General features: G+C 38.1%; 2 protein-coding genes across 2 annotated transcripts; both read right to left on the reverse strand.

The window, feature by feature from the left end:
* Positions 1-12,171: 12,171 nt before the first annotated feature.
* On the reverse strand, positions 12,172-13,461 carry LOC307124351 (neuropeptide FF receptor 2; the record flags this gene model as incomplete). Its single annotated transcript, XM_079813490.1, has 1 exon — positions 12,172-13,461. The coding sequence occupies one exon, from the start codon at positions 13,459-13,461 to the stop codon at positions 12,172-12,174; it is 1,290 nt and encodes a 429-aa protein (XP_079669616.1).
* Positions 13,462-19,114: 5,653 nt separating this feature from the next.
* On the reverse strand, positions 19,115-23,326 carry grifin (galectin-related inter-fiber protein; the record flags this gene model as incomplete). Its single annotated transcript, XM_079810917.1, has 5 exons — positions 19,115-19,279; positions 19,373-19,535; positions 21,354-21,433; positions 22,411-22,605; positions 23,315-23,326. The coding sequence occupies 5 exons, from the start codon at positions 23,324-23,326 to the stop codon at positions 19,115-19,117; spliced, it is 615 nt and encodes a 204-aa protein (XP_079667043.1).
* Positions 23,327-23,914: the final 588 nt, after the last annotated feature.

Below are 23,914 nucleotides of genomic sequence, written 5' to 3' on the forward strand. Positions count from 1 at the left end.
ATATGAAAACCGCGCCGGTACTGTTTGATTGTAATATGAGCCTCAGCTGATCTCATTCATAAAAAAACTCCTCTATTCTCCTCACGAAGACTCGCGACAAATCAACATTCCTCAGGGCTTTTAGTTCCAAAGTGTGCAGATGAGGAGACATATTGATAGATTCTCATATGTATGTGTCAAATTTCTAAACAGAGGAGTATTTTTATTCAATACTTCCTCGAAATGGGCAGTTATAGCCTAATCATGAGCGATTGAGTCTCTTATGTGTTGTTTTCAATTCATACTGGCAGCCGGAGGGCGCTCTGTGCACATGTAGTCCATGTACAGACAGACGAAGAAGAACCATGTGCCATAATAGAAGTCCATAATAAAAGCTTCCTGAGATCGCGAAACATACATTTGACGACTAATAAACACACAATCGCGACGATGTATGGGTTGTCTTCAAGCCACTTAGTCTTCAAATGCTCATCCTTGGGCAGATGAAAGAAGTTTGCTTTTGAGTGGCACTTCAGAACACAGCGTCTCGTCGCCATGATGTTTTCTAGTTTTCACTGGTGTCTTGGAGCGCAATAAGTGGGCGTATCGTATTCAAATAACTTGACAAGTTGATGTCATCTAGTCAGAGAAAAAGCTTCGGTCTTCTAACGATTCTTAAAAATGACTCCGAGTCGACTCTTACTTTTGAAAGAAAATAACTATATATACGGTGCACTGTCATATTTCAAGCTATCACAGGATGTTTTTGTTCACTTAGATCTATGTTACACACTACATGAAAGGTACATTTCAAAATTCCATGATAGGTGCTCTTTAACAAAATGTATTCAAAGTGTAAGGAAAATATAATATTACTTTTCACTTGGTTACACCACATGATATTTTTAGTCATTCAGTTCAATCTTTTCTTGAAAATGGTATGAATGTTTATACCAACGTGAATACAAATATTGCATCTCGATTTTCTTGACACGTGTTTCAAACTGGACTATTAACCCCCACCGTTTTTTTTCCATCATTGACACCGTCACTGACATTTGTCATTGACCCAAAGAAAGGCAAGACCTAAAGGTCTCATCTCTAAATGGATTATACACAGTCCATTTGTGACACATGACAGCCTGCTTGGAAACTGCAGAGGTTTAATTTATCCGTTATCATAAAGAGCTGATCTAAAGATCTAAAAATCGGAGACAATAGCACTTAAGCGGCATTACTTATGATTTATCACTCTAGATGCGATTCAGGCTTGAGATTCAGGTGAACTCTGCATCCTGATGATGAAGTCATCTGTCACTTGACTCACTGCATCCTGATGTACTGAAAGCCCAATCTTTACTTAACTATATCCTGCAGCATCAAACCCTTATATTTATATTCCCTCTGGTCTTCCCTTTGACATCTTGGCAGAATTTGTGGGCATACGCTGATATGCCACAGCTAATGGATCAAAGCAAAGGATCCACTTCTTGAGTATTTCCATTAGCCGTATATCATAAATGTCCTCTGATGTCACTGATGGATTTGATACTAAACCACTTGCATATATCATGTCCTGCAATTGCATACTTGGAACACAACATGCGTATTAATGGGCCCTATGTTGGTCATTTGGAACTAGGCTATGCCGTGGCATGGTCCTTTTTTTTGAGAGAAAAATGGTTATTATGGATGGATCAGCACGAGTGGATCAGCTTGCACTCATCCACTGCTGATATCGTAACAGGTATCTGGGATTTATGTTAGGAAATGAATGGTATTAATGAAAAGATTCGCTCTGCTGGGGTTAATGGAAGTGGAAACAGGGTTAAACTCTAAAAAGAGTCATAGAAGTAACTTTTGCACTGAGCAGGATGATAATTCATCACTGGGTTCCCATTGAACTGATTGTTGAAGGTCAGATCAATGGTTCGCATGGTAATGATGATCACTGTGATTAGGAGGGTTAGGAATTGAGGCAGAGACACCCATTATACTCTCTTTTTCTGTCTTTCCCTTGTGCTCATAATGAGGACATGACTTTGTTCCATACATTTGTACATACTTGATGTCTTGTACTTAAAGTACATAATGGTTTTAAAACTCTTCCGCCATTTGTCGAAGTACATCTGAAAGCATCAAAATAATGGTAACTATTTCATGTTTAAGTTGAGGTATTCCTTCCAATGCAAGCTTTTCAAGGGCTTTATAATACAGATTTCTATTTCAAATAAAGCTCTTCATCAAAAAATCCTGGAAAAATGTATTATGGTTGCACCACTCAATCTACAAACATGAGCTTGACTTTTTTTTTCTTCAAAGCAATGACATTTTGATGCATCTCAGTGAGTTTGTGACTTGATGTCTAATGAAGGCCTTGAAGTTGTCCGAAACAAATAAACGCAGCTTTGGTGAGCATTAGAGAATTCTTTCAAAAGAATTATTAAAAAAAATGGTTACACTTTATTTCGATGGTCCAATTTAGACATTCTACTATAAATAACTTTGCAACTGCATGCCAACTGAGGCTACGTCTACATTAATAACGCTAAATTCACCTTACTGTGCATGCGTTAAACCTCATAAAAGCTCACCGAGATGACAGACAGAACAAGACATTATCAAGTTATCACACAATTCTTCTGGCAGGATCATTTTATTAAGCAACATATCTCACCTTTCACTGATACAACCAGGTCGCACTCACTCACCATTATATGTTTGGTCTAAAACGCAACTTCTGTAATGTTTTGACACAGGACAGCAATTGCGAGTACATTTTGTGTCATCTTTGCAGGACTGTGATATGAGGAGTGCACAAAGTAATATTTTATACATTAGCACATAACAGGCACATATAGGCAAACATGAATACCTATAGGTGCACTATGAGTGACATGACTAAATATGCTTCATTGTTTTCAAATAACTCAGTTTTCACAGTCCACATACAACGCGTTTTCAAATTTATCCGCTTTGGAGAGCGTTTTCAAAAAGCGACGTTTTCGTTGACTGTGTCGAACGCCATCTCAGTGTGGACGGAAGGCCAAAACAGAGAGAAAAATATACATTTTCATACAAAAACGTATTAGTGTGGACACTGCCTAACTCACATTAGAGTATTAGTAGACTGTAGACTGTTAGGGTTAGAGTGTTAGGGTTTGTGTTAGTAGAAGTTGACATGTACTTGCAAATTTACTTATAGTCAGTAGAATCTCTGTTGGGGAGCATCAAAATAAAGTGTTAGCAGATATTAAGCAGACAGTCTACTAATACGCTAATGAGAATTAGTTGACTTGTAGTTGCAAAGGTACTTATTTAGTAGAATGTCTAATGTGGACCATCAGACTAAAGTGTTACCAAAAAATCTTACCAACCACAAACTTGAAAAAAAAAAATTGGTCCGTTTATCTAAAATTTTGAGTTAATGTTCCCATATTTATCTGCTACCGATTAACCATTAAATGCATGTATTTTTTGCCAATCATTATTCATTATTCGGGTCTGATTCTCCTGATATTAGAGTAACATTTACAGAAGAATAAAATCAAGCATCTTTTGTTACCTTTTGGAGCTTGGAAGGGTTCAGTTTGAGCAGATGTTTTATACCATCATCAATGTCCTCGTCAGAGCTCATTTCCCATTCAGCATCTGGCTTATATTCGCCATCTTAATTCATTGAAATGTGACGTGTTATCTGGTATCTGCTATCGCACCAGATAACACGTCACAGTGTCTTACGTCAGCAGCGTCACTGTGGCGTCGTGAACGTGGATTCAAACTAAACCGGAAGAGAAGACAATGCTTAATAAAGTCTTAGTTTTTGTTATTTTTGGACCAAAATGTATTGTCGACGCTTCAAAAGAGTCTAACTAACCAAATGATGTCACATATGGACTACTTTGATGATATTTTCATTACCTTTCTGGACGTGGACAGCAAAGTGTGCATACAGTTACATTCAAAGGACTGAAAGCCCTCTGACTAAATCGAAAATATCTTAAACTGTGTTCCGAGGATGAACGGAGGTCTTACGGGTGTGGAACAACATTGGGGTGAGTCATTAATGGAAGAAATTTCATTTTTGGGTGAACTAACCCTTTAAATCTGTTTAAAAATAGGAAGATAGACGCACATTATGCGTATTTTATCTAAAAATAAAGAATGTCATTTTATTACACATGGAAATGAGCGTAAATAAGTTAATACAGCCTCTTATTTACATGAGGTAAACATAATGCTGCTTGGTTATTTAAACATAAATAATTGCTGCCGTAGGCTAATAACGGCCCATTTCAAATGTTTAGGCCTACTTGCTTTTCTTCTTTTTATTTTTTGAGCGGTGATGATATGCTCTTGTAAATACCAGCATTTCAGTAATAAAGGCAATGCATCCAAATTAGCAAAGAGCAACTGTACGGTGCTCTGCAGTGGTCAAAAAGGATATAAACAGTGAATTTTTAAGTGACATATTCTTGAAAACTCAGAGATTCTGTTAAATTACCACACGACCTTGGTGTTTGTCAAAAAAACAGTAGCCTAGGTAATTCGGCCGGGGATTTTTACACGGGTGGTGGGAGAAAAACACTGACATTCTGGATTTGGACGGCAATAAAATCACAGACTAGCCCCTGTCAATGATGAAAATACCTTACGACCCCACAAGAAACAATTATCGTCCGAATAGGGCTTAAGACTAGCCTCTTGGTACAAAGCATAACACTATGGCAAGCTGTTTTGAGTTTTATTCATTCCCATATGAATTCTTGATGGCAACAATTCAATTTTCACTAGTTCAAATGCTAATTCTTGATATCAGTAATTGTATTTTCTCTAGTTCAAATGCTAATTCTTGATATCAACAATTCAACTTTCTCTAGTTAAAATTAAATTCCTGAAATCAACAATCAGCAACAATGAGCTTACAGCTCAGCTCTTTCTTCACCATGACAGACCGGTACATCGACCGCATTACTGCAGAAGCTGCACCGATCCGTCTGTATATCTCCCATTCCATCCTTTCCTCCCTCGTGAACAGGACCCCAAGATACTTGAACTCCTCCACTTGAGGCAGGAACTCTCCACCAACCTGAAGTGGGCAAGAAACCCTTTTCCGACTGAGAACCATGGCATCGCAATGATTTAGTTGTTTAATTGATTCAGTTTAATTTATATATTGTCCTAACCAACCCCTAGCCCTAAACCTACCCATTGGTAACCCTGTTGAAATATTTAAACTAATTTAAGTAATTAAGTTTAAAATGGGCGTGCCGGCTGTTTTGTTAAAAATAAGGTGGAAAAAGTTTGAATCATGTCTCCTCTGTTGGAGTACAGTTGGCTAGATGGTGCTGTCACAAAAAAATAAACTAGAGTCCTTGTAATGCAGTCCTGAAAGTGCAGCCTTCGGTATTGTAGGGAGATAATGGCTGCGTCCGAAAACCTAGTCAGCTGACTCGTTGCCTCGCTGCCTTATCAGACAATGGCTTGTAAGGCAGCGTTTGTGCAATGAAGACACCTCACAAAACTGATTTCGGACAGACTTCTAAGGCAGTGTCACCGTTTAATGATCTACAGCAAAATAGAGAGAGCTTTGGTGAGAACTAAACAAATATTTAATTACTACATTAGTAATTTCTCGCTAGAAATTACATCAGAAATAGAAAATGTTGGTAAAAAACATACATTTACACGCAAACTGACCAGCAAACGCAACTTTCGGACGCCATCTTATTTTTCCAGCTCAACTGTCACAGAATGGAAAGCACAGGATTGTGGGATATCAAAGGCAGCAAAGGATACAAATATGTTGCCTTCAAAAATGGATCAGATGAAGGTCTCTCAGGAGACAGGAAGTGAAGCTAACATTAGATTCGTACGTGCCTTGGTGCCTTCCTGCCTTGAAATGTGTCCTCCGAAGGTAGCATTTTCCAGGTTTCGGACGCAGCCAGAATTGGCTTCCAAAGTACATAGAGAAACTACGGGGGCCGACACAGGACAAAAATGTCGTCGTCTGAGACAGCAGAGAGTGACTAGCGCTCTGTATTGAAGTTTGTCCGTTTAGGGCTAGAAACATGACGGTGCAAAATTGCGATTTCACTGTAAGGGGACCCGCGGTGTATGTAGAAAGAAATGGCTCATTCATACCGGTACATTATGTAAGGTCTTTATGTAAGGTCTTTATACACCACTGAAAAAATAGTTATGTATATTATATTGCATTTCTGTCAATAGATATTACACACTGCACCTTAAGTAAATAAGTAAAGCAACTATTTTATTTGGAATATTCTTAAATGTGAATATAAGTGCAGAATGCGTCAGAATATCAAACATAAATTTGATGTCAGCACATCTGGTACGATACTATCTTCCAGATATTAACTGATTCTGTTGTTGTTTTTCTATTTAAAAAGTGCTCTTTGTACTTTCTATTATGCCCAGTTCCCGTGAAAGACGTGCTACTGAGCTCGGGTTCATAACTCCTGCGGTCTGTATATCTCCTAAACAGAATAACTATTCATCAGCTTCTTGCTAAAGTGAAATAGCATTATTGTGTATTATAGGCTAATCAAGCCCTATTCTGCATATTGAGTGATGTGACAGTTGCTAATCAGAATTAGCATGAATATGAAGGGCAATGCTAGCGCCTGTGATCACATGCCTGCATATGGAAGGCAAAGATGGAGCTCTTGCTGAGACGAGGATTCATGAATACTTGAATGAGGATATAAAGTGTCTATATGGCTTCCTGTAAACTCTTGTTATTGTAGTGTTCCCACTGTCATTCAGTCTTTTGTAAATTCTGTTTAATCCATCTTTTGCTTTTGTAAAAGTCTCATGATGACAGAAAGGAAGAGGCCATGGTTGTGTTTATACTTCATTATATTCTCTTATATTCTGTGTGTGGATCGATTCCCATCAAAAGATCTGAGGGCAGCTTTACTATAGTGAACAATCTCTGATTCTATTCACATTGGTTTCCATTAAAAAAAGGCAAATACAAATGATTATGCACAATCAAGCACAGTACATTTAATTAAACCAAATTGCTATGAATCTTTACAAGGCATTCAGGACCTATACATTCTCTCTGACCATTTCAGTCATGCACCCTTGAAAATCCTGACAAATTTGAATGAATGCAAATGTACACGCTTATATGTTTAAAGAGAACGTATGAGAAATCAGTGTAATACACGCATACACTGTACAATTACTCATTTTGTTTTGTATCCACCATCATTTAAAACAGGGTTTTCAAAACGTTTTTAAGTCAAGGACCCCAATAGGATGACAGGCCTATATGCCAGGTATAGTTTATATTCATATGTAAAAACACATTTACACTGTATGATAATTTTTTTTTTAAACATGATATTATAAGGACAATTAAATAATTGGTGTTTGTATTCTAATTGTTCTAAAGCCTAAGCAAGTGATTAAAATATCTGGAAAATTCCCTATAAGTCGACAGTGTATTTTTTCTAACCATTAGAGTACTGTTAGATGCATAACTTGAAACATTTATCTTTTCGATGCAATGGCAGTTTCCACAGCAAATATCATTTTAAACAAAGCTTTATAAATGAACTTATATTGCCTTACAACCCTCAAGCTAAAGGCAACAGAGGCAAAGAGAAACTCTGTAGAATGACACAAATACAAACTAATCTTTAACACATTTTTGTAGGTCATAAGGAAAGAGAGATGGACCCTTGGAAATAATATTTTTCACAACATTTAATGCAAATTTTGTGCAAATTCAGAAAGTAAAATTGAACGGTAAGAATATTCAATTTGGTGAATGTGTTTAAAATACTGTGTTAAACATGTTTAATTCATATATTACAATACATCCTAAATAATACATTTAGTAAAATATTATGTTTTTTACAATTTCTGTTTAGCTATAAACCCTTGATTTCAAATACATCTGTCCTGCTTTTTTAATAAAAAGGCCTGTACATACCAACACAACATACTACATACTAACCTGTCCGGCAAAAAAAAGAAAGAAAAAAAGACAGACGGACTAAAATGCAAATTCACTCTCTAACAGTAGATGGCGCATACAGAAAAGTAGAAAGCAGTGCTGCCATTTCTGACACCAGGGGCACGTTCAAGCTCAAACCGGTGTGCAACGTTTTGCTACGGTTTCCGTTGAACGTCATGTTTTCTGGAAACGATGTGCAACCATAGACTTTAGTGTCCGTGACGTTACCCATAGGATTCTGAAGAGCAGTTTTGAAGCGTAAAGTATGGTCACCGCGCGTCACTCCCAGATAACAGAAAATGGGCAAAGAGGCGGGACGTGGGCGGAGCTGAGGTGACGTGATGACTAACAGACAGCAGACAAACGACAATTCACCTGTCACTCAAAATGGCCACGCCCTTAATTATGCAGAACTTTAAGGCTTTTTATAATGTAAATGAGTGAGTTATAAAAAAATTTACCCCCTCACAGTTGTCATGAAGGGCAAAATTAGCCATATAGACCAAAACCACAATTTGTACCAGGCTGTAAACATGTTTTCTTCTGCTGTAAAGTTGGGCATTTTAACATGAGATTCTGCTCCCTTCTGGAGCCTGTCTCTAGCGGCCAGTCGATGAATTACAGTTTAAGTCAAAACCACGCGGTATTAAAGAGACAGTTCGAACAATGGGTCCAAATAAAGCTGCAGCTCGGTATAAGCAACAATTGAAGATATTAGAAGACATGATTGTCATAACAGTTTTATAGTAAAAATGTAGCATATCAACATGATGATGTAGTTGTTTATATTTTTAGCCTCATTGCAAGGCAAGTTTATTTATATACCAAATTTAATTCACAATGGTAATTAAGTGCTTTACATAAAAATGAGAAAGAAAATACAAGGTATTAAAAATGGATGGGGTGGGATGGGGATGTTCTCTTTTATTCTGGACGGCAAGGGCAGTGACTGCGTCGAGCGTATTTTGCTGTATTAAATGCGTATTTATACCGAATTCATCAGGCTCTGAAAATTCTTCAAAAAGAACACAAAGAATGGCCTTCTCAGCTGCCATAGTTGCAACCCTTGCGTCAGAACAGGGTGTTCAACGCACCACCGTTTCCATTTAAAAAACGTTTTGCAACGTCTGTTACAAAGAAGAAAGGAAGTCACTCAAACATTCATCAAATTATTTGTATTTGCTATGTTTTTTATTTTATTTTATCAAACCACACCAAATACAAGAGTGGGCTGCAAAGACTGAGCACCAGATCTTTATCCCTTCACTGTCGCTTAGAAAAATAGTCTGGTCGTGAGCTCTACCAAGTGTTTGGAGTGCAGTGCTTGTTTTCAAGAAGCTAAACTTTTGTCTTTTCGCGCATTGATTATTGTAACTCCTTGCTGGCTGGAATTTCAAAGACAAATCTCAACAAATTACAGTTGGTACAAAATTCCGCTGCACGCATCTTAACTGGAGCTAGTGTAAGAGAGCATATTACACCTATTCTTAAATCACTGCACTGGCTGCCAGTTAAATTTCGTATTGATTTTAAAGTATTACTTCTGACCTACAAAGCACTAAACAATTTGGCACCACAATATTTGACTGACCTTTTGACACCATACACCCCAGTTCGAAATCTTAGATCCATCAATGCAGGTCTTTTATCGGTCCCTGTAACTCGCCTAAAATCTATGGGAGATAGGGCTTTTTCGAATCTTGCGCCTAAACTCTGGAATTCCTTGCCTGTAGAGTTACGAAATGCAAATTCCTTGCACATTTTTAAATCCAGCTTAAAAACATTCTTGTTTAGGGAAGCGTTTGTGTAATTTTATTTTAAGTTGTTTTTAGTTGTATTATATTTTCTTTTTGTACTATTTATTTTTCATATATATGTGTGTGTGTTTATGTATGTATGTGTATGTACATGTATGTGTATGTGTGCATGTATGTATATGTATATATATATATGCACATATTGTTATATTCTGTTGTGATTTTATGTTCTTATGTACAGCGCTTTGAGAAGTTGCCTTTAAAGGCGCTATATAAAATAAAGTTATTATTATTATTAACTTTAATGAGTGTTGATCATTGTTGTATTGACTGCTTACCTAGTGTTTTTCTTTCTAATAATGCCTATGAGTGATTCTAGGGCTGTACGATTAATCGAAAAATAACTTTCAGTTATTTCGGTTTTCACGTGACTCCGCCCCGTCAGTCACATCAAGTGCAGTTTGCAGGCACACAGAGATGCAGGAGCGGTTATCTGTGTTTATAGATGCCCAGAATCACTATAGTAACTGCATGTTTTACACAGTTTACAGGTCAGTTAATTGCTGTTCTTATAGCCTACACGCTGACACACACACACACACACACACACACACACACACACACACACACACACACACACACACACACACACACACACACACACACACACACACACACACACACACACACACACACACACACACACACACACACACACACACACACACACACACACAGATGGCGCGCGCAAGCCCCGAAGCCAGATCGCTTTCACTTTCGTGCTCATAAAGTTTGTCAAGTACATGCGTTTAAAGGCTTGCCAGTTTCAACATTTAAAGCGATTGTGCACTATTCAAAAACAACAATGGACAATGTATCCGTTCAGGGCTCAGCTTTTTTCTGTGACACAGTGAGCCATGTCGCGTCTCTGACAACGCGCGCGCCCTGAAGGCAGACCTCTTTCACCTGCGTCCTCACAAAGCTTGTCGACTCATTTGTATGTGGTTTAAGCCCTGCCATTTTTCGACCATCAGATGTGTATTATGTTGAACTAATGCCTAATATATATTGTGACAAACGAGCACTCAGACAGAAGATCGCACATCGCGTGAAGATCGCGCGCAGAGAGTAACGCAGTGTCAACGCTGTCCTGTGACTAAAGTAAAGTCACTAAAGTAATCTCTTTTAATACCTTTGAAGTAAGTACAAACCACAGCTTCATAATGAATAGAGACGGTATGAATAGGCTAACAAAGAAATGCACTTTCATTAGAAAAAAAAATCCACCTTTAATGGTAGAAAATATTTACAGTACAAACCTTATCAGTGAACTTACTCAAAAACCTTATGAGGGCAAAAAATTAAGAGAAAAAAAAAGAGCAAAATAATCGTTCATTAATCGTAATCGAGGTAAAATGTTCAATTAATCAAGGTTTTATTTTTGGTCAAATCGTTACAGCCCTAAGTGATTCTATAATTGGAGGTGCATTTTGCATTTCAAAAAGTTAAGGAAAAAAACTGTAATTCTTGCCAGTTTCTTATTGAAAACATATTCAATTTTAATAAGTGCGTGCCAAACACAAGTTACTTCCTTTTTTTTCTTCTTTTAACAAAACTTTTTAGCCAAAAACTCCACCTGGCACCAATTAAATCATGATTAAAAGACTTTTCATTCCATTTTCCTTTTGATATTGTGATAACAATTTTGACGTTTTACAAAATAACTCTTGGTGTAAGAACTTTTTTAATTAAAATATTTTCTCAGAGAGAGCACACATACCTTTCAGTGCTTCAGAACTTATCAGTGAGGGAAAGGGACATCATTACCTGTATCGTAGTTGTGGGAGATAATTCCACCAATTTAAAGGTAAAGTATAGTACGGTAACAGAAACGAAATGAGAGTCAAATTAGTTTTAGAAAAATTGCCGCATTAACTGCATGTGAAATTTGTGAATGTTCGTTTTCGTCTGAATAGCTGTTCATTCAAATTAAAATGTTTATCACACTTTTTTGTTTTGTATTTTTGCGTGCAAACGTTTGTCTTGGTCTTAATTCAGCATTTATGTACAATCTGTGATGTCTACAAAACAGTGTGTCACACTGTATATCACACCATATGTATCACCATGTATGTGATGATACATTGTAACAGTGGATGGTTAGTTATGAACACAGACTATGCTGATGTTGCATCAAATCATCAGAATCACATGCTTTTTGACAGTACTGCAAAGCGAATTAACAATACTTAAAGAAATAGTCCACCCACAAATTTAAATTCTGTCATTATTTACATAATTTATTATTTACTTCTGTCATTTATTTATTCATGTCGTTACGAAACCTGTATGACTTTCTTACCCGTGCGAAACACAAAAGAAGATGTTTTTGGATGAACCATCCCTTTAGCCCTGTGTCCTTTCAGGGCATATGCACCCTGACTACAAGTTCGATAACTCAAGATTGCTTGTAGACATGATCTTCTCTGATAGGCTTTGGAGAGACACCATTTGGCTGTTGTTGGAACACCAATCAGAAAGAGTCTCCACTGACACCTGGCTCACGGCACCTTGTCGCCGGCCAGGTTTCTCCGTTTTGAGAGAGAGCAAACTGGATAGTTTAAAAGAGCTGGAGGATCTAACGACAGAGAGCATCCTCTGATGATACTTGGACCTGACGGCTCTGGCAGAACGGTACAAATCGCCCAAGAAACAATAGCAGATTGGATTGAGGCTGGAGTTAGTAAGGCCCAACCACTGCGCGAAAGGGCGAGTCTGCAGAACCCAGTGAGGGGGATGAACCTCGTGGTCAATGAGGATGTCGGCCACGTAAAGCGGGAGCCAGGAGCCAGCGAACAGGAGGACCAAAGTGACCACCACCTTGGCGATCTTCTTGCGCATCTTCAGACGTGAGGCGTGTATGGCCTGGCTGTGCGGATCGAAGTCTGCGAAATGCTGAGAAGCCCTCCAGAGCTTCCGGCCCGTCAGGAAGCTGATGATGAGGTTAAAGGTCACAGGGATGCAGTAGAGAGCTACGAAAAGGAGCACGTTGTAGACCTGCTTGAGTCTAGCCTGCGGCCACAGCTCTCTGCAGATTGGCACGGCGATGTCGATCAAGTGGATCTTGTCCAGCTTGATCATGAAGAGCAAAGGCGCACAAATGGCGGAGGACAAGACCCACACGCACACAATGGTGATGTAGATCTTCTTCTGGGTGAAGTACGAGAGGGAATTCAGCGGGCTGTGAACGCTGTAGTATCTGTTGACGCTGATGACTGTCAGGCTGAGAACGCTGGCCGACACGGACACGGCCTGGATGAAGGGAACGGCCCGGCACAGAAGGTCTCCGTACACCCATGCGGTGTAAATGGTGTGGCCGAGGGTGATGGGCATGCAGATGCAAACCACCATCAGATCACACACTGCCAAGTTGATGAGTAAACTCCGGGTGGCACTGATGCTCTGCATCCTCTTACTCTTCTGGCAGGTAAGCATTCGAATGGCCATGAGATTTCCAATGAACCCCACCACAAATGATAAGGAATACATCACCGTGAGAGCGATGGTGGTGGGCTCTTTGATCGTCAGCAGCAACAGTCTCTCCAGCTCTCCACTCTGATGGAGAAAATCATCGCTCATGAAGTCCTCGCCACCGTGGAGAGAAGCATTCAAGGACAGCAAGGTGTTTAAGAGCAGAGGCTCCTTTTTCAGCAAGCCCGCAGTGAAATTCATATTCCTTTTGTTTCCCTTAAAGATTCAGGAGATATGTGACGTTTTGATGCGCGGTAGATGGAATCCAAAGGATGCTTCAGGCGTCCCAGAGTCGATTACTAAAGCTTAAGGCATCTTCATCTTCAGCCAAAACGAGTAAGGTAATGAAATCCATCATTTAGCCAACCGCCCTCTACGGAAACATGACACACATTAGGAGGGGAATTAAATTACAAGCTATCAAGAAATCCAAGCGATTGCATTGACTAAACTTATCTACTGCCTGATCAACGATAGATATCATATCATTTTAATATTATGTTTCTTTTCAATATTCTCTTTTGTCATGCAAGATTCAATTGTGAATTATGCAAACCACAATAAAGTCGCTGTTACGATAAATCAGCTGCTTAAGCTGAATAAATAGTGTGAGATGTTGCTTAAGGACACAATTTTGCTAAATAATTAACATTCCAGACAGTTTTGAGCTAGGCATTTGCTATACCAACAAACAAAACCACTAGAGAAAACAAGCGTTGTGTAATTGCACTTCGGACATAATTAAAATGAACTCTCAACACAGGCTAGTAATAATAATAAGTAACAGAATCCAAATCATTCAAAATGACATGGTGAATTACGCAAACTTTCGGGAATGAAGGATCTGGAGCAACAATTAACCTTTACAAGCTGCTTAAACATAATTCATTGCATGTAATACGTACTGTGGCGTAAATACAGCGATTTTTAAATACTAGCGATTTTCCACGCATTAGTCACTTTCTCCTTATTTACTTCTGACGTGCATAAGAGCTATTATTTATTCTACAGTATAAACTGCATCAAAATGACGCGGTATAAAAGTCAAAAGACTACATACCGATATGTGTGCTGTAGCAGGTGCGCGCGCGTCATGTGCAGTCAGAGGACGGACTGAGTTCAATGTGTTTCTCCTTCACCTCCTGCTGATGGGAAGAAATGAGTGTCTGCGGATGAGGCTCACACGACTCTCTGCTCGCGGAGGCGATGCGTGTCCCTGATGTGATGGGAGCAGTTTTCTCATTCGCCTCAGGGCTCTGCGCGCACACACACACACACACTGGCTGCGTAAAGCTCCACTCACCAATGTTTTGCTAATTAAAAGTAGCCTACACATAACGAAAAGAACACTTTTGAGAAATATCTTTAAAGTAGTGGACACCCGAATGAGAGATTTTGTATACATTACAAAATACATCTTTCTAATGAAAAATCTGGTTTAGGCTACATGGAAAAGGTCGAGCCATCATGGGTGCCGACACAAGATCACATGACCATTTGTGTAATTCAATTGAATAATAATTATAGGTTAATACAGGTTTTCTTTATTCGCTTTGTTACTGTTTTCACAAGCGAGGTGTACAATTTCAAAACTCATAGTGCTAATATAATATCACAACAGATCAAGAACCAATTCTGCTAAACTACAAGCACAATTCCTGCTTTACACTCAAATTGCAGTTCTAAAACACACCTTTTTTGTTTGTTTTCTTTTACTGTAACTGTATACAGTAAATTCTTCTGTTGTTTTGTATGTAGACCACTGTATGTGCAACTTTGAGTTGGTTGGGATGAACACTGTGTAGGCTACATTGTTTTTTGTGGGAAAAATGTAATATATTTGTTACCGTGTATTTGTGTGTTCTGAGTATAAAAACAATATCCTCAAATATTTTACAACACACTTATGTATGTCTACTGTCTGTAGTAAGTGTAACACTGAACCAAAAAAGAACTTAGTCATGATGAACGGAGAAGAAGTGTTTTCCATTCACCATAGTGTTTTACATCGAGCACATCAGTGTTTAACTGGTTCTTATAAATGTCTGTTCATATGATGGTTTGTTTGTGTCATTTGAAAACAACATACGATTTTGAGAAGAAAAAATGACATTGTTTTGCATTTAAAGTTTCATTTTGAAGGAGAATTGAGGGGTTTTGCCCCATTGTGTGTGTGTTTTTTGATTTGTGTGTAGAGTTCTGAGAGTATGAGGCATGCTTTCAGAAAATGTGTGTAAACAATCGAGAAAAACTGTAATGGTTAATCAATGAATCATTTGGTAAGCCAATACATTTCTATAGATATTGATTAGACATTGTTTGTAATTTCCGATATGGATAACCATATGAAATGAATGATGATTTACATTATTAGCGATTTATCTTAGATTGTGTGTGTCTTATCTTATGTGTGTGCGTGTGTGTGTGGGGCCTGGTAAACACTACATTATGGGGACAAAATATGATGGCAATATCCTAAAACCTTGTCCTTGCGGGGACGTTTTTTGTTCAAGCTTATAAATCATACATAATTAGTTTTTTTTTTAGTTGGTGGGACAGAAATATTAGCAATTTGTGAATAGAGTAGAATAGAGTACAAGGGAGAGGAAATAGTCAATGATGGTGTAACATCAGACTGATCAGAAATCAGAAGAAGGCAGAATGATGGTATCAAATATAACATTTTACATTACAATATGTATTAGGGTGACCAAACGTCCTGTTTTCCCAGGAAATGTCCTGTTTTCATGTCCTGGCCCTAATATAACAATTTTCTATCTATACAGAGGGGGCATACTTTAAATGTAGTGAAATTAATAAGCAATCTTTGAATAAACTTTGAGTATCATTTGAGTATCTCATTGCCGGGCCGAGTGTCCTGGTTTTTGGTAATCAAAATATGGTCACCCTATAGTATGTATGCCCTGTGATACTGTAAACAGATTACCATGGTAGAGACTGTCACATTACTGTAACTCACCCTTATAAAGCTCAACTACAGTAGATGCAGTCATATGGTACAATGAGAACATTTACTGTATTGGCAGCAAACTCTGTTCTATATCCCAGAATCTCATGGCTGTGTCATAACTTCATCACACATTTTGATAACACACTGAATAGATACTATTACAAACATTATGGATTCAATTGCATAAGTTAATGTAAGTGTATTTTCTAAAGAGGCATCTGTAGCTTACTGTAGATAATTCAGCAACGAGGGAGATTTGAAACATGTATCTTGCATTGTTTGCTGTTGAATGAAGTGACTGTTAAAAGTACTAAACTGAAAGATCACACTATTGTGTTCTCATTACATATGACAATAATCTTGTGTTTAAAACAATGATTTTGTGGAGTGAAAATATGTGCAACTGAATGAAAGCATGAGATCAAGTTTTGAAAGAATGACTAGCTGTGTTACAAGTGTGATCAGTTTGGATTTTTGTACTAAGAGTTTTGAAAATGTACACCTCACTTGTGAAAATAGTACCAAAGCGAATAAAAAAAACTGTAATAACAATAATAATAATAATGTTAACCTGATATAGCTCAGAAAGTGCCTAAAAGCAAACAAACAAGCACACCAAACACTTTGATCAATAAAGCTCGAGTCAATAGCGTAGTCCAGAGTGACGGTATTGATCAGCACGTGTGCGTGTGTGATCCACTGGTTCTAACTTAATGAGCATGAGTGGAAAAATGTCCATAAAACAAACCACGACAGTTCTTAAGTAACAGAATGCTGCGCCATCAAGCACAGAGTGCAATATAATCACAGCCACAGAAGACACTTCTGTAAAAACAATTATAGGCACAGTTTAAAATCTAAAAGCTATTGAAGTTGAAGTTTACTTAACATATACATTTCCTTTGTCACAGTGTATGGGGAAAGTTGTCACACCTGTCATTAAACAGCCTATTATCAGCTTTTATGGCTTTTCAGGTTATAAACAGCATTATATAATGGGATACCATTATGATGTAATGTACTTAAAGCACTTTATACTATATTTAGTCTGTGGCTGTCAGGCTTCAGACTGGCACTCTCAGCTATCTTTGATGTCATGTACAGTTGTGGTCAGAATGATTGGCCCCCTTGGTAAATATGATGGCTGTAAAAATAATACATCTGCATTGTTTATCTTTTTGATCTTTCTTTCAAAAGAATCACATTATGAAATACATTTTTTTCTCCAAAACACGTTGGACACAATTATTGGCACCCCTAGAATTTTTTTATGATAAAATACCTCTGAAGTATGTTCCCCTTCATTTGTACATTTTTTAGCACACCAGGGTGACCAGAGCATGAAATTGTCTAGCTATAACTTCTTGTTTCACAGGAGTATATAATATAGTTCTGATGTGCAGCAAAAGATTGTTGAGCTTTATAAAATAGAAAGTGTCTGTAAGAAAATAGCTAAAGCATAGAAAATTTCCATTTCCACAATCAGGGTAATAATTAAGAAGTTCCAATCAACTAAAGAATCTTATAAATCTGCCTGGAGGAGGACGTGTGTGTCTTTATCGTCCTAATGCACGGTGAGGAGGAGAGTTTGAGTGGCCATAGACTCTCCAAGGATCACAGCTCGAGAATTGCAGAGATTAGTTGAGTTTTGGGGTCAGAAAGCTTGAAAAAAAAAAACATCCCCTGCATCACCTCATATTGTTTGGGAGGGTTTCAAGAAACATCCTCCTCGCTCATTCAAAAACAAACTCCAGCATATTCAGTTATCAGACACGACTGGAACTTCAAACTGGACTGCTGATTGTGGTCAGATGAAACTTAAAAAAGAGCTTTTTTGGCCGCAAACCCACCAGATGGGTTCAGTGCTAACAGGGATAAAAAGTACCCCAAAAATGACCCGAAGCGTTTTATAAATTTTTTTTAAAAATCGTAGCTTCATTGGAATGGTCCGAAACTTGGTGACTTTATTGGTACTTGGTATATGGACACCCAAAAAAATTGTCACACTCAGGACTCTCGGGTCAAAAATGACCCTCATAGGAAATTAATGGGAAATTGGAACATTGATAATAATAATAAGAAGAAATGTTTCTGGAGCAGCAAATCATCATATTAGAATGATTTCTGAAGGATCATGTGACAGAGTAAAGACTGGAGTAATGATGCTGAAAATTCAGCTTTGCCATCACAGGCATAAATTGCATTTTAAAATGTATTCTCATAGAAATTATACTAAATTGTAATAATATTTCACAATATTACTGTTTTTATTTTTGATGAAACAAATGCATCCTTTGTGATCATGAGAGACCTCTTTTTAAAAACACCTTACCAACCCCAAATTTTAAACTGTAAAGTATAAAGTACAGTATGTATATTTATTCATATATATTATACGTTTGTTTTCTATTGGAAAACTGGTTGAAGAGTTTTATGTCAGTTTTATGTAAGAGTCATATGTAGGCTATGTAGTTGTATATTTCTGAAGTAAATGCTTCCGTGCAAAGACAATAAGACTGCAAGACTATTAATGTTTGTGTTATTCATTGAGATGTGAGCATATTTTTAGTGTTGATTTCATAGGACATTTTCTCATAATGAGGCCCAGATGGATCTGAAGAATCTTTTTTTTTGTTGTCGTGACTGATGAAAACAGGAAGTCATCCAGAATACTTTGACGAGGTGAATCTTTTAACCTCATTTATTCACAGATTCATATGAATATGTAGTACAGCTAAGGCACGTCAATACCATTAATCACACCTTTACGGGCAGATGAACCCAAGAGCAACGAAAGGTGTGTAAACAGAAATGCACAAAAACGACAAACAAAGAAAAGGCTCACTCTAAATGAATCGTCTGCTTGGAACTTACTGCCCACCCTCAGTAAAAGTGTTTTTTGGTGATCTCTAAAGAGGAGATGCTGACGTCGTTCACCACTTGTACTTTTGTGATGGACTTCAGCTCTTCCACACGGTGTTTATACTGCATCACCTTGATTTCGTCAATGTAAACATGGAAGCTATCGTTGTCGGAGTAAATTTCAATCTGTTGAGAGACAGGGAGTCGATGCTGATTAAATCACTCACTCATAGTTGTTACTTGTGATACTTTATCAATAAAAATGTCATCTTTTATCACCTGGAAAGGCTCCTTTTGTCCGAAGGGGAAGTTGCTGCACCTCTCCTCCTGCCCCCAGTGGTTGGCCATGTAGGAGTTGCAGATGATATCTGACTCGGTGAAGCGGGGGTTGAAATGGAAGGCTATTCTGTCATCACGTTCACACAGGAAATTGATCTCAAATCTTGAGGACAGAGAAAGACCCATACGCTATAATGAACAAATCATTTTGGCTAAACCTGAGACAGCTGCTTGAAGGGCTATCATTGTGCTAAGATGAGGCACTTGTGTTTCTCCATCACTGTCCTACAAGTGAATTTTAACACGGAATGATGGAAGAAAATCACGTTTGTCCCAGATTACAGTTTCGCTTGTGTTTGTCTCTATAAAGAAATGATAATTGAACTGCGTCTGGATTGATCCCAGGATAAATCTGTTCTGTTCGGCATTCTGAAGAAAAATTGTATATGATTGTATTGACATGTTCCAGCACCAGCATGCTCCATCTTGTTCCAGCCCTCTTTTCAATCTATGTTAAACATTTGTGCAAATGTTAATATTCACATGTAAAACTGATATTATTATGATTAGTTAACTTCATTTTTGCCTTTTTACTAGATATTTCTTGTAGAGTTTCAAACAGATCATTTTAATGTATTTTTACTCAAGTCCAGATGGTTTAAAAAGCATTTTTTTTCCTGATCATTTTACACTGTTGCCTGTTAAAGCTGTTAAAACTACTTAAAATATTCCGGTTGGGATTTTTCAAGCCAACATCAAAGTTTTGACTAAAAACTTTTTGATCTAGTTGTTATGACTACTCTTCAATTATGAAATAGTTTAGTCTTTAAATACAACCTGATGAATGAGTCATTCGCCAATATGAGTTATTTGAGATCTTCTGGATGATTCTGTGTCAAAGAGGGGGAAAAAAGGATGTTGCTTCTGATATTTTCCTTGTCAGATAACAGATGTTTTGAATAGGGCTATGGACTATCTCTTCTGGATCTCACGGTCCATTCTGAAGAGCGATTTCATCTAGAAGAAGCAAATTTCATCTATAGTTTTTCATTAGCACATGAATATTTTTAATTGGTGGTTTTTAAAGGGTTACTTCAGCGATTTTGCATTAAGCTTTGTATCAGTAGAAACCCGGTAGTATATTTGAATTATGGTACTTTCCCCCCTCATGTCCCCCTGAGACGAGAGAATTATGCATTTTATTTCTGGAAAAAATCCTCAGATGACGCAAATATCGTCATTTTGCTTCATCAGAGGATTTTTTGGCCAGAGGCTATAGACTACAGACAGTAGTAGGAGCTAGTCCCGCATGTTTTCAACCCACCCATAGGGGAGAGATCTCACTCACAGAATGTAAATGCGCACGCCAGCTGCCGCTCGGCTCGGGCATTAATAACGGAGCGGTACAGAGCAAAGCGAGTGTTTCAACTTTTCAATCAATTCCTATGAAAGTTAAGCTTCCATAGGCATGATCTGATAACCAGACTGGACATGCGTCGTGAATGACTGCCGCGCTTACCTCAGCTCTGCTCAGCTCTTCGCTCTCGTAATGAATGAAATCTGACTCCTGCTGCGTTTGTGTCGTGACTTTCGTTCGGCTCACTCACACTTTATTGAAAACACACGTTCAGTTTTGAATTGTAGTGTCTGTTCTCTAACTGAACAAAATTATTTAATTACTATGAATATCAAAATGACGGTGTGGCGGTGTCATGGTGGGCAAGAGGTAACCAGTAGCCGTGGCTTTGGGAGTGGCCTCGTTGAGCAGCGAAGCAAGTGCATTCTGGGAGTTGTTGTCTTTCATCCACATAAGACAAAAATACACTCGATCTAGAAGGCACCAAATTCAAAAAGAATTTTACTTTTCTACTACATAAATGACCCAGTTTAAATACACATTCATCTTCCCAGCACTGAAGTGCCCCTTTAAGAAAGTTTTTAGTTATTTTTTATTTGTCAATTAGAGAGACTGAGGACTTACTTGTTGGCCTCTGCTGGAGACTCTCCTTTCAGGATAACACTCCATCCTGGACATAGTCCATCAGGACAGGACGCCTCAAACTGATTAGAAACATAGAAAATAACAAGCTTCATCACTTTCACTGAATGGTGCAGAGCGGGGGTCAATCCATTTAGGGGTTTTCAAAGGCTGATGTTTATGACGATACTTATAAGTGAACAGGGTGGTTGATATAATTCTAGTATACTGTAGGACTATGGATCAGGGGTGTCCAAACCTTACATTTACATTTATGCATTTGGCAGACGCTTTTATCCAAAGCGACTTACAGTGCCCTTATTACAGGGACAATCCCCCTGGAGCAACATGGAGTAAAGTGCCTTGCTCAAGGACACACTGGTGTTGACCGCTGGGATTGAACCAGCAACCTTCTGCATATCAGTTCCATGGTTTAACCTACTTGACCACCACATCACCTTACAATACATATTTAACAAAAAGCTTGTAAAATATTCCAAAAATGTTAATATTATAATATTTTTATAATATTTACAAAATATATAAATATATAACATTTATATTATAAATATTTAAGCCTTGTCTATTGACATGGTAAATTTACGAACTGACACAAGCAGAAGGCGATGCTGATAATGTCTAAATGACCAAATATCCGCAGATTATATCAGCCCATGGGCTACAATTGTGCAGACAGGCGTCCATTCAGGAATCTCATCTCTGACTTTATCAGGAAATGATAGATTTTATTGTTTTACGGCATGGCTATTACCAATTAAGAAATAAATTAGGATGTTAAAGCAATATTCTGTGACTTGAAGCTATATTGCATTAATAATCTAACAAGCAGTAGTCACATAGATAACTGATTGAGTTACTGATCCCATCCGTTCCTGTTGAATGAAATTCACATTTCTTTTTTTGCAGTGGTAGGCAAAATATGAATTGCCCATTAAGATCAGCAAAATCCCAATTCGCAAAATGCAAAATGTATGAAGCCATAGCATAAACAAAAGCAAAGCAGTTTAAATAACACACGAACAAGGCAATACGAAGATACCGGGCTAGCTGTCAGAAATCGGGCAGACATTGAGAATAAACTCAGTGATGACTGGAAGAACATGAGAGGAGGATGTTTCTTTGAGCAGAGGTGAGACGCCGCCTGCATCCGCAGTATCAATTCAGCTCCATTGGCCAGCACCTGTTTTATCTGAGACTTGGATGTGCTTCTGTGCTTTGCCACATGCTCTGTTATCTGGATTATGAACCACTTTCATAGAGCTTGGTGCCACAGGGTGAGGACTGTTTGGGCAACCGAGGGAAATTGCAAAACTCGTCACGCTTCCTGTGCTCATCAACGCTGAGCGTCAGGCTCCAATAACTGGTGGCAAAGATATGCACGAGATATCATGCAGCATATACGAGCAAGCAGCAACCAGTATCTGTGATTTGTTTTGTTTTGTTTTAAGAGTGCAGATCTTGAGCTGCACCAAAAGCCATTGATTTTTAACAGCCTCTCAATGACTCTAGAAAGGAAAGCGAGCTGATTTCTGGTGTTTTACAGGTAGTGATGGAGTGCTTTTTAGATCGAAACTGAGCCTATTTTAACGTCCTCATTACTTTGAGTGCAGCCACATGGAAAATAATTAAAGCATCATTAGTTTAGCTTGAGAGAGAGAGAGAGAGTGTGAGAGAAATGAGCAATGCAGAAGAGTTAAGAGTCAAGCTTTCATCTCATAGGAAAAGTGCACATTTTAAATCAAATATTTATCATCTAAACCTGCTCCAAGGTTAAATGATTAAAATTGAATATGCCAGAACACAAACTCATTTAATCATATCTGCACCTTTCTTTTTAAGTGCTCAAGTACATTTTCGCATCAGTAAATCTTGAAATACTTAGCTATTACTCAACACAATAAGCAACAAAAAAAGAGAAAAGAAGTGAAGGGTGCTTTTCTTACCTGTAATGTCATCTTGTTGGCAGTGCCGTGTGTTGATCAGCTTCCAGCTGGATTTGTTTTGGCAGTGAGGGGTCATTTAAAGAGAGGGGGACATCACGTGAGGGTGAGCTTAGCAGGATAAAGGCTGCAAAATAGGCTTTTGTGTGTGGCAGGTTTATGCACAGAAAAAAATATAACGTCGTTAGTTCAATGCAATACAATAGATTTGCCTTGGGCCACATGGGTTCTCAATCCATCTGTGATAGACAACCAGAAATAACATTAGGTCAAAATCACCGGTGGAATATTTCAGGTACTTCACCAGTTGCATAAACACGATTGCAGATATAATGGATATCGTATATATGGAAATAATGATGTGGTTAACGATCCATCGCTCATTATGAAACACAAAACATCACTATTGAAATGAATCACAGGATTTGTTTTTCAGCCAATGGAGTGTATACATTATCCAGGGGAAGATAATGTGATTTTGATGACCGTATTTCAGCCGTCCGGGACTCCCGTAGGAGCTGGCGCAGAGGAATTGTTGACATCAGCAATGAGTGAGAGGTGCCATGTGACTTTTTCAAGGTTTTCTTTTCTACTGATAAATGA

This window comes from Gobio gobio (assembly GCF_949357685.1).
Source record: "Gobio gobio genome assembly, chromosome: 1".
Taxonomy (NCBI): domain Eukaryota; kingdom Metazoa; phylum Chordata; class Actinopteri; order Cypriniformes; family Gobionidae; genus Gobio; species Gobio gobio.